General features: G+C 40.4%; 1 protein-coding gene across 1 annotated transcript in view; it reads right to left on the minus strand.

The window, feature by feature from the left end:
* Positions 1-15,304, minus strand: part of LOC145410922 (E3 ubiquitin ligase Rnf121) — a 29,716-nt gene extending 14,412 nt beyond the window's left edge. Inside the window, exons 1-3 of the mRNA XM_080280965.1 lie at positions 15,203-15,304; positions 9,084-9,124; positions 8,232-8,373 (exon numbers count right to left, since the gene is read on the minus strand). Coding sequence (XP_080137091.1) covers positions 8,232-8,373; positions 9,084-9,124; positions 15,203-15,304 — 285 coding nt within the window. The remainder of the gene's footprint in view (positions 1-8,231; positions 8,374-9,083; positions 9,125-15,202) is intronic.
* Positions 15,305-15,562: the final 258 nt, after the last annotated feature.

The raw sequence follows: 15,562 nt of genomic DNA on the forward strand, positions 1-15,562 counted from the left end.
TTCCAAAAACCTACGACCCTGGGATGTCTCTTGTAAGCCGAATAAAATTGTCTGGTGTTAGTCAGAATGTACAGTAACAAAAAAGATGCATCCAGACTAAAAGGGTTATAAAAGATCTTTAATTTTCTGCTTCAGCTTTTTTTACTATTAACTCTTCAGTACGATGACAGGTTTTTAACGTTAGTCTTGTTACAGGATAATCTCATTCAGCTAAGAAAACATCTCATAGTGATGGGGTTTGAAAATACCCATTAATTCCTGCAGTATGACAAAAATTTACTTATTCCTTTTTATTAATGAGTACCATATTTTTCAGATTTAGGGGAAATCACTCATTTTCAAAGTGTGAAGATGCTGCTATCTTAATTCATACAGTAGTTTACTTACAGCTGTCAATGATTCATTAACTGTTATTCCTTTCATCTACCAACTAACAACTAGGTGGGAGGAGGGAAAGAATGTGGGTAACCTGAAAGACAAGGAGAGGCAAGATGGGTGTGGGAAGAACTGGTGGGCTAGGGTATGGCAGAGGAAGGTAGGGTCAAGTGTGGCAGTGCAATGACTAGTTAGGATCATAATTAAGCATTAATAAACCCACTCTCACACAGAGCATGGGGTGTGAGGTATAATCTATACTATACAGTAGTATTTTTGCTCCATCTTGGCTTAAAACTGCCATTTTGCCATAGCAAAAGATTACCAGCAGAATATGAGTTCAGGAAAAAAAAAAAAAAAAAGGTGCTATGGAAATGATGTAGTCAAAATACATACTTTTTTTTTCTCTCTCCCCCTGAGCTGGGTGAAATAAACTACAAAAGGAAAAAAAATCTGGGCCAATTTATGATAACTGAAGTACATATGATAGTGAAGTATAGCATAGGAGTTGGAATCACTGAACTGGAATGAAATGGATCCGGACAACTGTGGAATGCATTATAGGGATTGCTTAGTTAGGAATGCTAAGCGGTGTGTGGTGTGACAGAAGTAACAATGAAGAAGAAAGGTACCATGCGATTAAGAGGTTAAGAGAATAGTGGAGTTAAAGAGGAAGAAGTGGCTAGAGTGGATACAGGACAGGGATTCAACTGAAATAAGAACCAAGAAACCATTTACTACACTGGGTGGTAACCATATAACCAAACTATGGTGCCTGACGGTTTAATGGGCAATTAAGGCGCTCCAATTGGATTGAGCTGGAACGGGTTTATATCCAAGGGATGGATGGGGTTTATTGCTCACATAATGCCACTCAGGGATGAGTGAGGCTGGCCACTCTCATCTGAAATATCAGGACCAACTTGCCTAACCCCGGGCTTCTACGCTCCTCATGGAGCAGCATAGGAATGGATGATGGATGGATGGATGGTGAGGTATGTGTAAGGGTAAATGGGCATCTATGTGAATGGTTACCAATCAATGTGAGCATGCAACAAGTAGGGTTGGAAAAACTCACTGATTTTTTTTTTTTAAATAAAAAAAAAAATCCATTTTTTTTTTTTTTATCTAAATCAGATTTTTTTTATTTATATCATTTTTTTTCCCCATCCTTGTTTGTGCCTTTGGGAATTCTGTCAGAAGAGTACCATACTGGGTCTTTTTTTCTTCCCACTTGCTGCAATGCATCCATTAGGCATGATTATATATCACTGTTCAAATAAACAGACTTACAAAATTGAAAATAATAAATATGAATGGGGAAAAGTGGTAGTAAGACAGTGCACCACAGGCTAGAACTTCTTGGTATGGGGAAGGCTACTCACACTCAGGGTTGGAAAAAATGGCATATATATATATATATATATATATATATATATATACAGTATATACACAGTAATCCCTCCACCATCCGATGTAATAGGGCCAAAGGCATGTCCGGAAAGTGGTCCTGTCCGGAAAGTGGGCCCCAGCCTCCTGGACTTGCACTTATGGACCCTAACCTAGCCTGACTCAGAAAAAAACCTATACAACTCCCTACTGGACATGCATAGCACCTATTCAGGACCGTTTTCACACCAATAACAGACATAAAGCATGAAATAAATGAAAAGGAACCAAAGAATGAGGAAGTAGAAGTGACTGTACCTCAGCCACGGTACTTACAGCACGTCTGTGTCCACCTTCTCTAAGGTTTTGCGATGAAAATGCTCTTGAAGCACGTACAGTAATCCAGTGTTGTGCTGCACTTAATTCTTTGCACTGTGAGTTATAATTGTCTAACACTGCACATTGTTCTTAACTGCACCACGCCAGTTTCAACCACCAATTTGCACTCCACAGTTAATCCTTTGCACTCTAAATTCTAACTTCTTAACACTGCACAACACTGTAAATTCCCATGTGGTCTATTGGTAAGATATTGCAGTTTATTCACAAAAAATGAGCACGTGTGGCATCCAATACAATAAGCATCTACTCGCGATCGAAGTTAGGCAGTAACTGTTGGGAGTTTTGGTGAAAGGGAAACAGAGTTCCCAGATCGCAACAGCCACAATACCAAACTCCTTAATTTTCATTACCAAATTTAACTCTTCATTACCAAATTCATAAAGCTAGCATTTACTCTTCACTAATTATATATACAAGTGGAAATACACTTCCGGATATTCACGGAAGAGATAAGCGCAGCATGTGAGGCGGTTTGTGGAGCGAGGAGGAGATGCAAAGGTGTGCAAGGGACAGCATGGTGGAATGATGAGGTGAAACGAGCTGTGGAACAAAAGAAGAAGGCATATGGTGAATGGTTGGCGAGTAGAGGTAGGGGAGAAGATGAGAGAGAGAAGAGAGAGGTATATGTGAGCAGGAGAAGGGAGGTTAAGAGACTGGTGAAGGAGAGTAAGAAGAAAGTGGATGAAGAGTTTGGGAGGAATCTGAGTGTGAAATGGAGGGAGAGTAAGAAATTGTTTTGGAAGGAGGTAAAGAAAGTAAGGCAGTGTGAAAGGGGAAATAGTAGGGGAGTGAAAGATAGGAATAATAGATTGTTGGTGGAGAAGAGAGAGAAATTGAGGAGATGGAAGGAGCACTTTGAGGATTTGTTGAATGTAGAGAGTGAGAGCAGTGTGAGTATAAGTGGTTGGGGAATGGCTGGGAGAAGAAGAGATGAGAGGAGGGAGGAAGAGATCAGTAGGTCGGAAGTAGTGGAAGCGATGAAGAAGATTAAGCTGGGAAAGGCCCCAGGAATTGATGGAGTGTGTGGTGAAATGCTTAGGTATGGGGGTGAGATTGTTGTGGAGTGGATATGGAAGTTGTGTAGATTGGCTTGGGAAGAGGGAAGGGTTCCAGAGGACTGGAAATCAGGTATAATTGTTCCTCTGTACAAAGGAAAAGGGGAGAGAGAAGTATGTGGTAACCATAGGGGTATTTGCCTTCTTAGTGTGACTGGTAAAATATATGGTAGAATACTCATTGATAGGGTTAGGCATATGACAGAGGAGCTAGTTGGAGAAGAACAAGGGCGATTTAGGAAGGGAAAAGGGTGTGTAGATCAGATATTTGTTCTAAGATGTTTAGTGGAGAAGTATCTAGAGAAGGGAAGGAAAGTGTATGCTGCCTTCATGGACTTGGAGAAAGCTTATGACAGAATAGATAGGCAAGGTATGTGGAAGGTATTAAGAATATATGGAGTGGAGGGGAAATTGCTGAGTGCTGTGAAGAGTATGTACGAGGGAGCTAGGGCTACGGTGCGAGTGGATGGTGAGCTGAGTGAGTTCTTTGATCTCAATGTGGGACTGAAACAGGGGTGTGTGATGTCTCCATGGCTGTTTAATATATATATGGATGGGGTTGTAAAGGAGGTGCAAGGTAGGGCAGTGGATGTTGGGGTGGCCCTAATGAATGAGGGTGAGATTTGGAAGCTTCCGGTGTTGCTGTTTGCTGATGATACAGTATTGTTGAGTGAAGATGAATGGGAGTTGCAAGGTTTGGTGAATGAATTTGGGACAGTGTGTAGGAGGAGGAAGCTGAAAGTTAATGTAAACAAAAGTAAAGTTATGGTGTTTGAGAGGAATGAAGTCACAGAGTGTGCAGTGAGGTTGGATGGTGAGGATATGGAGAATGTGAGTGCATTCAAGTGCTTGGGTAGTGTGATGAGTAAGGATGGAACTTTGGGGGATGAAGTACGTGAAAGGGTACAGCAGGGAAGAAAGGTTGTTGGTACACTGAAAGCAGTGATGAGAAATAGGGAGGTGAGTATGGAAGTTAAGAAGTCACTGCATGATGGTATTGTGATCCCTACCCTGACGTATGGAAGCGAGGCGTGGACCTTGCAAGACGGGAACAAGTCAAGAGTGAGAGCAGTGGAAATGAGTTACTTGAGAGGAGCATGTGGAGTGACGTGGAGGGACAGGTTGACGAATGAAGAAATGAAGGAACGTTGTGGGGTAGATGTGGATGTGGTTGAAAAGATTAGGAGAAATACACTGAGGTGGTTTGGACATGTGGAGAGAATGGAGAATGAAAGACTGACTAAGAGGGTGTATGTAGGTGAGGTGGAGGGAGGGAGAGGGAGGGGTAGACCGAGGATGAGGTGGAGGGATGGAGTTGAGAGGTATATGAGGGAGGGGGGGGGTGAGCTGGGGGGAGGGGAGTCAAATGGTGGGTGACAGAGTGACTTGGAGGCGTTTTGTCTGCGGCCACCCTTTGCGGGATTAGGGCGTCGGGCTATAGATAGATAGGTAGATAGGAAATACATGTAATCACTCTCCTTATAATTAACAGCATGTTGCTTAGTTTCACGTTATGTAGGCTAGCAGATTAATCAGAGAGAGCAAACAATCCACCATCTCCATCCTGTGTATCCTCATACATGTGAAAAATCCGTTTGCTAATGCATTATTCTGATTCATTACCAAAAGAATTTTTCATTACCAAATTGGCCCACATTTGGTAATGAAAAATACCAAATGGCAACCTTGACAGGGAAGGGGGGAGGGGGAAGGAAGGAAGGGGTGAATGGGCCATAGTGTAAACAGCTGTTCAGTGCTGTGCAGCAATATCAAATCACGGGTGGGAAAAAAATTCGGATTTGGGGGGGAATTTTTTCTTTTTTTTGGGCCATTTTTGGGTTCTGAAGGTCCAGGCCCACAATGTCCGGTAAGTGGGGTGTCCAGAAAGTGGGCGTCCGGATAATACGGGGATTACTGTTACTGTATATATATATGTATGTATGTGTATATATATATGTATGTATGTATGTATGTGTATATATATGTATATATATATATATCTAAATATTTATATATATATATATATATATATATATATATATATATATATATATAGATAGATAGATAGATATATAGATATATAGATATATATATCAGTCTGTAATATTTTATTTAAATCAGATTTTTGAATTTAAATTGATTGTTTTACTTAATTGGATTTTTATTTATATATTTTTTTTCACTTTTATGAAGACTTTTTTTTTTTTTTTTTGTACTAAGTCTTTATCAATGTGAAATTATATCATATTTTGGTATCATACATTTATTACCCAAAAGTTGTTATGCAACTTGAAAAGACATGATGCATTAAAGGCTTTCCTAACCGGAGCACTTATTATTATCAAAGAGCCTTCTTTCCTCTGTTTTTTAATATTTGCCTTGTAACAAAAGGCAATCACTTGTGCCTGATTTGATCAAGATCAGTACAGGAAGAGTACAGGCCAAGCAGACTTGATGCATCTGTACAATACACATCCATCACATTCTGTCTTTTTCATTTTTACTGTGTTTATATTAAAAAATCAATTTTGATTTAAATCATGATTTTTTCACTCTGATTTAAATTGATTTAAATTACATGATTTAAATCATGACAACCCTGGCAACAAGGACGTGTGATGTCCCCATAGATATTCAATATACTGTATATATGGACAGGATGATGAGGGAAGAAAAGACACAAGTACTGGAGAAATAGATGGCACTGGTAATGAATGGTGACAGATGGAATATCTCAAATTTGATGTACGTTGATGATGCAGTACTACTTGCAAATACCGGACAAGAGCTTGACAGAATAGTGCAGAGCTTTGTAGATGTCTGTGAGCATTGTGCCTTAAATGTAAAAAATGAGTATAGTGATAGTTATTGAGAGAGAAGGTGGCTCCCAGTGTCATGTTACAATGAATGGAGAGAGACTGGATTGGTGAAGGAGTTCAAATACCTACGTACAGTGATAGAAAAGAGAGGAAAATGTGCAAAAGAAGTGGAAAGTAGAGTGACACAAGGAAGGAAAGTAGCTGGTGCTATGAAGGCCTTGATATGAAACAGAGGCTTGAGTGTTGTAGCTTACATGAAGGAGTGTTAATGCCAACCTTAACATACGGGTATAAGACTATGGTGTGGCATGAAAATGAAAAGTCAAGAGTAAGAGCAGTGGAGATGGGACTGCTGAGGATTGTATGTGGAGTACAGAGAGTGGCTAGGATATGGAATAATGTGATTCGTGAAAGATGCAGAGCGAGTAAGTCTGTGGACACCAGAATAGAAGAGTGTACTAAGATGGTATGGTCATGTGGAGATAATGGATGACTAAAGTGGTGAAAAAGGTATACCTGAGCAAATTTGAAGGAGGGAGGAGGTGAGGTGGACCAAGAAGGTGGAGTGATATGGTGGCTGAGTGTGTGAGGAAGAGAGGTATGAGACTGACAAGAGACTGACAGGAGACTGAGCTGGCTGGATGAATTTTGTTTGAAGAAGCGCATGACCAAGGATGAGGCACCCCTTTACAATGTGACTGAACTCGGACTGACTCTATCAGATAGGCATATGAAAAGCTACAGTACATGGTGAAACCTTATGGCCTATCAGATGGAGCCAGGATTCCGTGGGCTAGAATAATGAGTGAATGGAAATGATGTCCACTGAACTGGGCAAACTTTGGCTGTCTGGATGTTGCTACTCCTCACCCCGCCCTTGGGTGGGAAAGGCGGTCCAGATGATGATGATTTTTTTTTTTTTTTTTTTTTTTTTTTTTTTTTTTGTGTCCGACTCTGGGCAAAGGCTCAGGGCCTATTTCTTGGAGGCAGTCACCTATCCCAAGGCCCAGCAGTCCTCCTACACCTCCACATGTCACCACTTCGGCGCTAATACCCACCGTCCATATTGAATACACGCTAGGGCTGTCTCATACAAGACTGGTGTACTGGTATTAACGGAGGTATTTTTACGACATGTCGGCGGGTCATCTGGTAGATCAGGAAAGTCTGCTTTTTAGGAAATTCAAATCCTTAAACTGTTCCCTGCCCCAGCCGGGATTCGATCCTGGGTCCATTAGGACTGCAGGCAGCCTCTCTACCGATTCAGCCACCACCTCCCCCATCAGGTCCTATATTGGTGGTTGATGGGTCCTTATCCTTCACTAGGTTGGGGAAGGAGGTCCGGATGATGATGATGATGATGGTTGATGACGATGATGATGATGTTTGATGATGATGGTTGACAGCATATGTGGCTCATACGGGAAATACCTACTATGACAGAACCAGGTATTTCAAACTGAGTGTGATATCCAAATTAATTTATCAATGTGGAAGAACCTGTGGTAGGTGGAAGCACTCACCATCCACTCATTCGATGTAGTGCTGCTTTGGGTGTCTGCCCTTTCCTCTCTTCCTTCCTTCCTCTTCTGTCTTTCTTTCCTTCATTCTTTCCTCCTCCTTTTGGCTATGGGTGACCTAACACTCCCTCTTCTGTCTTTTTTCCCATCAGTCTTTCCTCTTCTGTCTATTGGTGACTCTACACTGAATGACAAGCTAAATGGTTTCCTGTACACCAGGAAAACATTTACTACACTGGATGGTAACCATATAACCAAATTATGGCACCTGGTGGTTTAGTGAGTAATTAAGGTGCTCCAATTGGATTGAGCCAGTGCAGGTTTCTATCCAAGGGGTACTTGGAGTTTATTGCTCAAATAATGCCATTAAGGGATGAGTGAGGCTGTCACTCTCATCTTAAATGTCAGGACCAACTTGCATAGCCCCAGGCTCCTACACTCCTCATGGGGCAACATAGGACTGGATGATGGAATAAAACATAATTGCAGTAATGGTAGTTGCTTTTACCTGTCTGCACAGCAGGGTAAGGGAGTGTGCTGGGAAGGGGGGGGGGGATTGGAGCAGGATTAGCAACACAAATAAGGTTGGCTGAGGGGTGTTGAAAGACAGGGATAAGGTTGTTCTGCTGCCCTCCCAAATAAACTACACACAATACAAAGCTCTTGCCTACCTGATATGATTTATAGTGTTTCTTTTTCCATGCCACAAGGCCAACCTGGGCTATAATTGTGACCACCATCAGTATAAGTACCATCTCTGCGTGCATCTCCTCGTGACCACGATGCTTCTCGTGCAGTCGCAGATGTTCTAACCTGGTGCATGGAGAAGGTAATCAGTACAAAAACTTTTTGGTAAAAGTAAAGGATGTTATTCCAAATAATCACAGTTCTCTGGCACAATAAATCTGATACAGCTGAAAAACAAGGATCTTGTAGTATTAAGACTTAACTGTAAAAACAATCATTAAGCCCTTACAATGGGGAACATACATTTTCAATGAAAGGGTTAAAGTAATATTTTGTCTACAATTCTTTAATATCAGAGGCTATATTCTTGTTGGGACACTTTTAACAGCCATTTGTACATTTTTTTTGCCTGTTATTTCTACAGATGGCATATTAGTACTGTTTAGTATGTTGCTTATGCAAACCATATCAATATAAGAAATGTCTAAACACTGTACAAGAGAGCTTAAAGATATACATTAGCACAGTATGTACAGTATGGTGCTCAAAAAGCGATGCTTTCTTGTAGTGGCACTGATATAACCCGTTGACTTCATTGCCTCGTTACACAAACGTCCCCTAACTCCCTCCCTATCCCCTAAAAGGATGATGGTGGACTGGAGATGGAGGGTAACTCCAACCTGCAGTCCACTGGGTTCATGTTCAGATGAGCCTGGGGCTGCAACTACAGTATGGCTAATGGAATAGGTGTCACAAAGTCTCCTTAGCCAACAAGAATACTGTGCAGCAGCAAGTCAGGAGTGTCCATATTTCCAACTTTAATTACAACACAGTACCTCCATTTTTCCTCTTCAGTTAGGTGTAATTCTTGCTCTGTCTGCAAAGAAACAAAAAAAACAATTAACTTCAAGTTCAGTGTGTACAGTTAATAGCTATTATGTTAAACCCATCAGAGATACAGGGTGGTGCATAGGTTACTGTTACAGCTGCCTCCACAATACACAAGGCCAGCCCAAGCATTCGCCCATGAATGTGTATCACCTGCCATCAGTAAACAACAAGATCAGTAATCTTTGCTAAAATAAAATGGTTGTACTGTAAATATGGGCCTTATTAGAAAGGTATTGTCCAAGCACAAACTAAGTTTCCACTTAATTTCTCAACCTGTTCCTCAGGCATGGGCAAAAAAAAAAAAAAAAAAAAAAATTGTAGCATGGAAGCATAAATTATAGGATATGGCAAAATGTGTTCTGACTAAGGACCTCTGGCAATGGAGGGATGTCATCACAGCTTTGCCAAAACCTAATTAGTTCAAGCCACATATCCCAGAATACTGCCCACAAGGTTTGAATACAATTTGCCCACTTGACTTTGAGATATTTTGGTAACAGTCAGACACACACAAACACACAAGTAATTACATTATCACCTCACTAGGCGGGTGATAATAATGTCATTGCAGGGACTCCTAGACAGTGATCATTACCACTTTTGCACCGTAATGAAAAGTACTGTACAGTACTGCACACTGTTATATACAACAATAATCAGACCTATCAGGTACCTATGTACATAAGACCATGGTTATGAACATCTTGGATACATTACATTTAAAAGACTGGGGACTACAGGCTGAGGGAAATACAGACTGAGTATGACAGTTTCAGGGTTTCATTGTTGTATATGTGAAGTAGCACTTGGTGACTCTTGCGCTAGAGCAGGATAAAGGAGAGGTAAAAGAAAGAAAAAAATAAAGGAGCAAGCACATACAAACACTCATGCACGCATGTACGCGCTGGTGGCACAGTCGACTGAACACTCGACTCCCAATTTTATGACCCGAGTCTGAGCCTCGATCTGGCTGCAATGCTTGAATGGGGGAGGGGAACTCTTCCTTGTCAAGTGTAGCTTGAACTGTACTGTGGTAGAAGAGCTACAAGGGTTCAAAACTCAGTGGGGTAAAGATTAGGAAGATTAGGAAGTCTGTTCCCTTGTGCCTACACGTCACTCCAGCCTCAGTGAGGCATGGTAGCGTGTCAGCACTCCTCAGGAGCAGTCAGTCAGCCTTTTAACCCCCTTAGGTTTGGGTACCTGAATAAGGACTTGTATACATTCAGTTACCAGCTGCAGTGAATAAATTGATCTATCTATCTATAACCAGATGCCATAATCCTGTATGGGGTGGCCGGTTGTCTCTGAGTTAGTTGTTTTATGGGGAGGGGCACTAACCCTCTGCCATCCCACTTGTTGACATGTGGCGAACAAGTATGGGTTGGTTATATGGTTAGGCTTACCACCCAGCGTTGTAAATGGTTTCCTGGCTAACAGGAAACCATTAGGCTTGTCACTCAATGTAAAGCCAACTGAAAAGGAAAGCAGAGTACCGTAATAAAAAGTGACAGGAAAGATGGGAGAAATAGGAAAAGACACAGAAAAAGAATGATAAAGGTGAAGGAAGAAGTAACAACACTGTATCAAGGGAATGGATGATGGTCACCACCACCTACCACCAAATCCAAAAATTATTATTATTACGGTACAATGATTAAGGTTTTACCAGTTATGTTTAAGTGAAGCTAAAGAATGTGGTGAAAGTTTTTGGCATATCAGAGAGAACCAGGATTCCGAGGGCTTGAATGATGAGTGAATGGAAGCCTGACCCATTGGATTGGGCAAACTTGGCCTGTCTGGACCTTGTTACTTCTCACCCTGTCCTAGAGTAGGAAAGAAGGTCCGGATGATGATGATGATGATGATGATGATGATGATAATGATGATGACTAGGGCTTTCAATTGCATAAATGTATCACAGTTCTCCCACTCTTTAATTCTCTTTGAACAATGCAGCATCAATTTTGTCAAATTCAGTAACTATGGTCAATCGGAAATCTACTCATACAAATTGTGAAAAACTGAATAATTTGTATGGTGCAATTCTAAACTGAGATCTTGTGGATCTTCACAACTGTAGTGTGCAATTCTAAACTGATATTTTGTGGATCTTCATAACTCGAGTGGCAGAGTTATGAGTTCAACTCATTTTGCAGTTTCACTTAACCAAATATTTCAAAGTTCTTATAATGTGCTGCATATCTCTCAATATTTTTTTTTCTAAACATTTATCTCACAACTCAGTTTTAATTCCCTTAGAGCAAGGGCGGGCAACCTTTTCAGAGCGAGGGCCAGATGAGACTTTCGGGAGCAGCCCGTGGGCCGGAGTGACAACTGAGAAACAAAAGTGACTATATACAAGAATTTTATTGGAAAACATGCAAATTAAACCTATATCAGGGCTCTTGCTAACTGCCGATGGTTGCGAGCCCTTTGGCTCCTAAGGTTTCAGATTTACGAGCCAAAATAACTTTTTAGTAGCCAAACTGACTATGAACCAAAATATTTTATGAGCAATAAATATATTTATTTACACAATGTGATGATTAGAATCACATAATGAGGTTTTAAACATTCACAATGGCGACAAGGAAAAACTTAATAATCAATCACAACGTGTTTTGTTAATTTAAGTGAGATTAATTTTGTAGTTTACTCCTCGCCAAAGTGGATGCATTTTCTCCTCACCAAAAGGCGACTTGCATGTAAAATTTGTTTGCCGAAGGGAAAAAATACTTGCATTTGCGAGCTGTGGCTCGCCAAACGTGAGCCCTGTATATCAAGATATAGACTTCCACACTTGAAGGGGTGGAACATGTTTGAGCTCACAGGTTAAGATCTCAGAAATTAGCCGCAGACTTCAAAGTAACCTAAAAAAAAATAATAATAATAATAGCCATGTCTGTGTACACACAATAATAATAGCCATGTCTGTGTACACACATCAGCTATTGTAGGACGGCTAAGCAATAAGTACAGTACAAGTTCGATTTAACTAACATCGACTTAGTGGAAGGCCGGGATAATGCAATAATTTTTTTTCCCCAATTAAAAGGAAAATTTCTATTAAAATGAATATAATTCCATTAAGGAAATTATGTTCCAAAAACCACCAAGATACTGGAAAAAGTCCTGTAAATCGCGCATGTCATCTAGCCCATACCAGAAACACTCCCCTGACCAGCAGTGTGCAATGTTACCAAACGTTCCCACCAAGCTGTCTGGGCAGCGGCAGGGATTCGGCAACGTCGCTCGGCCCGTGCATTCTTCACGTCATCCCTCAACTGTAAACAACTGCTCTGTGCACATGTGGCTATGCCTTGGTACTGTGGCCTTCAGTGTGTGTTATTTCAGTGAACTAAAGCTTTTATGAACCATGCCTAAGGTTCAGGAAACGAAGGAGAGGGTGAGGCTTTCTCTTGCCCAGAAACTGGAAATAGCTGAGAAGATGGAACACCATCCCTGATGCTCCCCAGCCCCTCTATCATCCCTCTACCACCTCAACTGTTGATGGAGGGTGACTGACAGTAACTAAACCATCCCCATGCCTGACATGTTTGGGGGGGCTAGTATGGCCACCTGTGTCAGGCATATTTCTGCAACAAGTGCAGAACCCCTACTTTTGGAGGTAAGCCTTACTGTAGTTTACTATCCCTATTTACAATTGTATTTGGTTCACTACTATCGTCACCTTATTCTTTATGTGTGCATATTTTATCACTAAGTCATTACTGTATGTATCACTGTTAATGTACACAATAATGCATTTAAAAAAGGACATTAATTATGGGTTCAGACTGCTGTGTGTTGCACTGAGAGTTAGCATAGTTTTCTAAGCAGGAGTAAGAATTGTCAGTAACCTGGCTTGACTGTTGGCTTCAAGGATTTAGCAGAGAGTACGGTACCTCAAGGTAATGTACCGGAAGAGTTTCTCTTATACTATGCCTTGGTTATGGAACATGATTTTGCGGATATTCAAATAATGGAATGGGGGTTGGCTGAATTAGTCCATTAAACTGGGTTTCTACTGTATCAAGATAATGATAAATAGTTTTATATCTTGATCACTAAAACTTATATATGTGAAAAATCAGTAACATACTGCACACAGTACCTCTCATACCACACGCATTACCCCCAAAATTTTTAATTTACCCCATTTGAGGTAATTATCCCCTGTTCTCCAACCTCTACCTTAGAGAATTCATGTTTGTTTGCACTGGCGCTGGTGTCAACCTACTGTACACAGAGGCCACCACTGTGATTCTATTTTTGCCACATTACTTGCACCTTTTACAGCTACTAGGACAGAATGATTACCAGCCTTATAAAGTATAAGGGCATTGAGTTAGGCTGGAAAGTTACCCCATTCAGATTAGGCTGGGTTAAGTTAAGCAGTTTTAGGCTACAGTACCTATAAAAACAGGTAAATCACCATTAAAATTGTACGGTATGAATCACACCATAAAATACTTGGAAAACCTAGATTCATTCCAAGGATTTTTTTTTTTTTTTTTTTTTTTTCCAAATTTTTTATACTCTCAAATTGTTTTATTCATCTTAAGAGTGGCTGTGTTTAAAATAACCTTCATTAACCTCTTCAGTTCTGTGACACTCTCTTAAGCTGAACAGAATTACCTGGAAATGACAAGAATATGAAAGAACTGCCTATGTCACAGGACTGGAAAGGCTAATATGAAATCAGTTTTGGATAAGATTTACAAAACCATAACACCAGATTCCTATGAATAATAACAATAAATTAATAAATTCATTGCATATTGGCAGTTCTAAGTCAACTGTGATGCTTCTTCCAGATTAAAAACAGCCTGAGATATTGTGGGGTCATTAAAGTGTGTAAGCACTGGCAGTTTCTTTACATTTCATCCATTAAAGGCAATGTGTTTTTGTTTCTTGCCGCATTATAGTCATAGGCAGTATGCTATGCTCTTTTCACTAATGCATTATGGTCTTGATTCTGCTAATCACAGGGTCAGAAGTGGGTCTGTCTCATGTTTTCAAATTTGAAATCAGTCAAGATGGACTCTGCCAATGACTAGGGATAAGACTGAAAACTGGTCTGTTAGGCTTGAATGAGATGGATCTAGGTTAGGTTTGGTTAAGTGCCTTTCGAGTAAGTTAACACTGGGAAATGATTTTTCTTTTAGCAGAAGTCACAACTGGAATTTAAGGAGTTTAAAGTGTTTTCTGTTTATATTTCACCATTTGCTGACACTTTTCTTCTATGATGATTCCATTGCAGAATATCTCCTTACCCCTGTGGAGGTCATTAATCCCCAATGAAGCTCATTAACCTTAGGTGTCATTTGTGACAGAAGCATCATAGAAGTATTAGCAAATGAGGACAGAAAACACTTCAAAATACTTGAATTCCAGTTGTGGTTCCTGCTAAATATTATCCTACTGATTCCCGTTATTTAGTAGGAATCCGGTGTTATGGCTTTGTAAACATTGATCTATTTCTGCAATACTCCAAACTGCCATATTTTGAGTAGGCTATCACTTCATCTAACGCTTTATATGATAGTAGGTACACTTCTAAGTTATTCTTTATATGATAGCAGGTACACTTTTCAATATTTTAATTACAGAGTACAGTACTAACATCCAAGCCTCGGTGCCCAGAGTACAATGCCATTCCATTCAAAAGGCCTGTAATGCTAAGAAACCTATAGTACTGAGCGGCAAATCATTTCAGAATCAAAACTCCAAAATATCAAATAGTTAACTGAAGTCACCCTGAAACAGCTGCAATCTGATTGACAGGTATTGATAGGAATCGACTTTCATTGGACTCTGCGTGTATAAACCTTACCTTTACCCACAGTTACATTCTCCCATAACCAAAGACACGTACACACACCAAACAACCCTGAAAGTAGGTATTTCCAGTCACATGACACTTTCCGGCATTTCAAATTTATGCCGGGGGTCCTCCCATAAGGCAAAACAAGAAGCCTGCACATATACTAACGTTCAGTATACAGCTCAGCAGCATATCAGGGTCACATGAGGCACAAAACTGGATTCACCAGACACTTACCAAGTTTTCTCTTATGATTTTCAATAATTTTTCGTCCAAGGGATTAGGGAAATGACCCCTTGGGATGTGCTGGTGGCCGTGGTGATGCTCCATGCCAGCCATTTTAATGTACTTGTGGCTGACAGCTGATGACAATAGAAAACGGACCAGCGGGGACTCAACCATTCTTATCATACTCGCTATATTTCATTCGCTTTATACCCGTTCACCTTAACTTGGCCCACATTTTCGTCCTTTCGCACCCTATTTCATGAAGCTAAGTGGTAGAATACGACAAACTACAGCTCTACATTTATTCCATAACACATCTTCTTGACTTGTACCGTATTCTAGCTTTAATGTCTTGTTACACGGATATGG

Source organism: Coenobita brevimanus, chromosome 87 (assembly GCF_032717465.1).
Source record: "Coenobita brevimanus isolate Jiangsu-jjx chromosome 87, ASM3271746v2, whole genome shotgun sequence".
Lineage (NCBI taxonomy): Eukaryota > Metazoa > Arthropoda > Malacostraca > Decapoda > Coenobitidae > Coenobita > Coenobita brevimanus.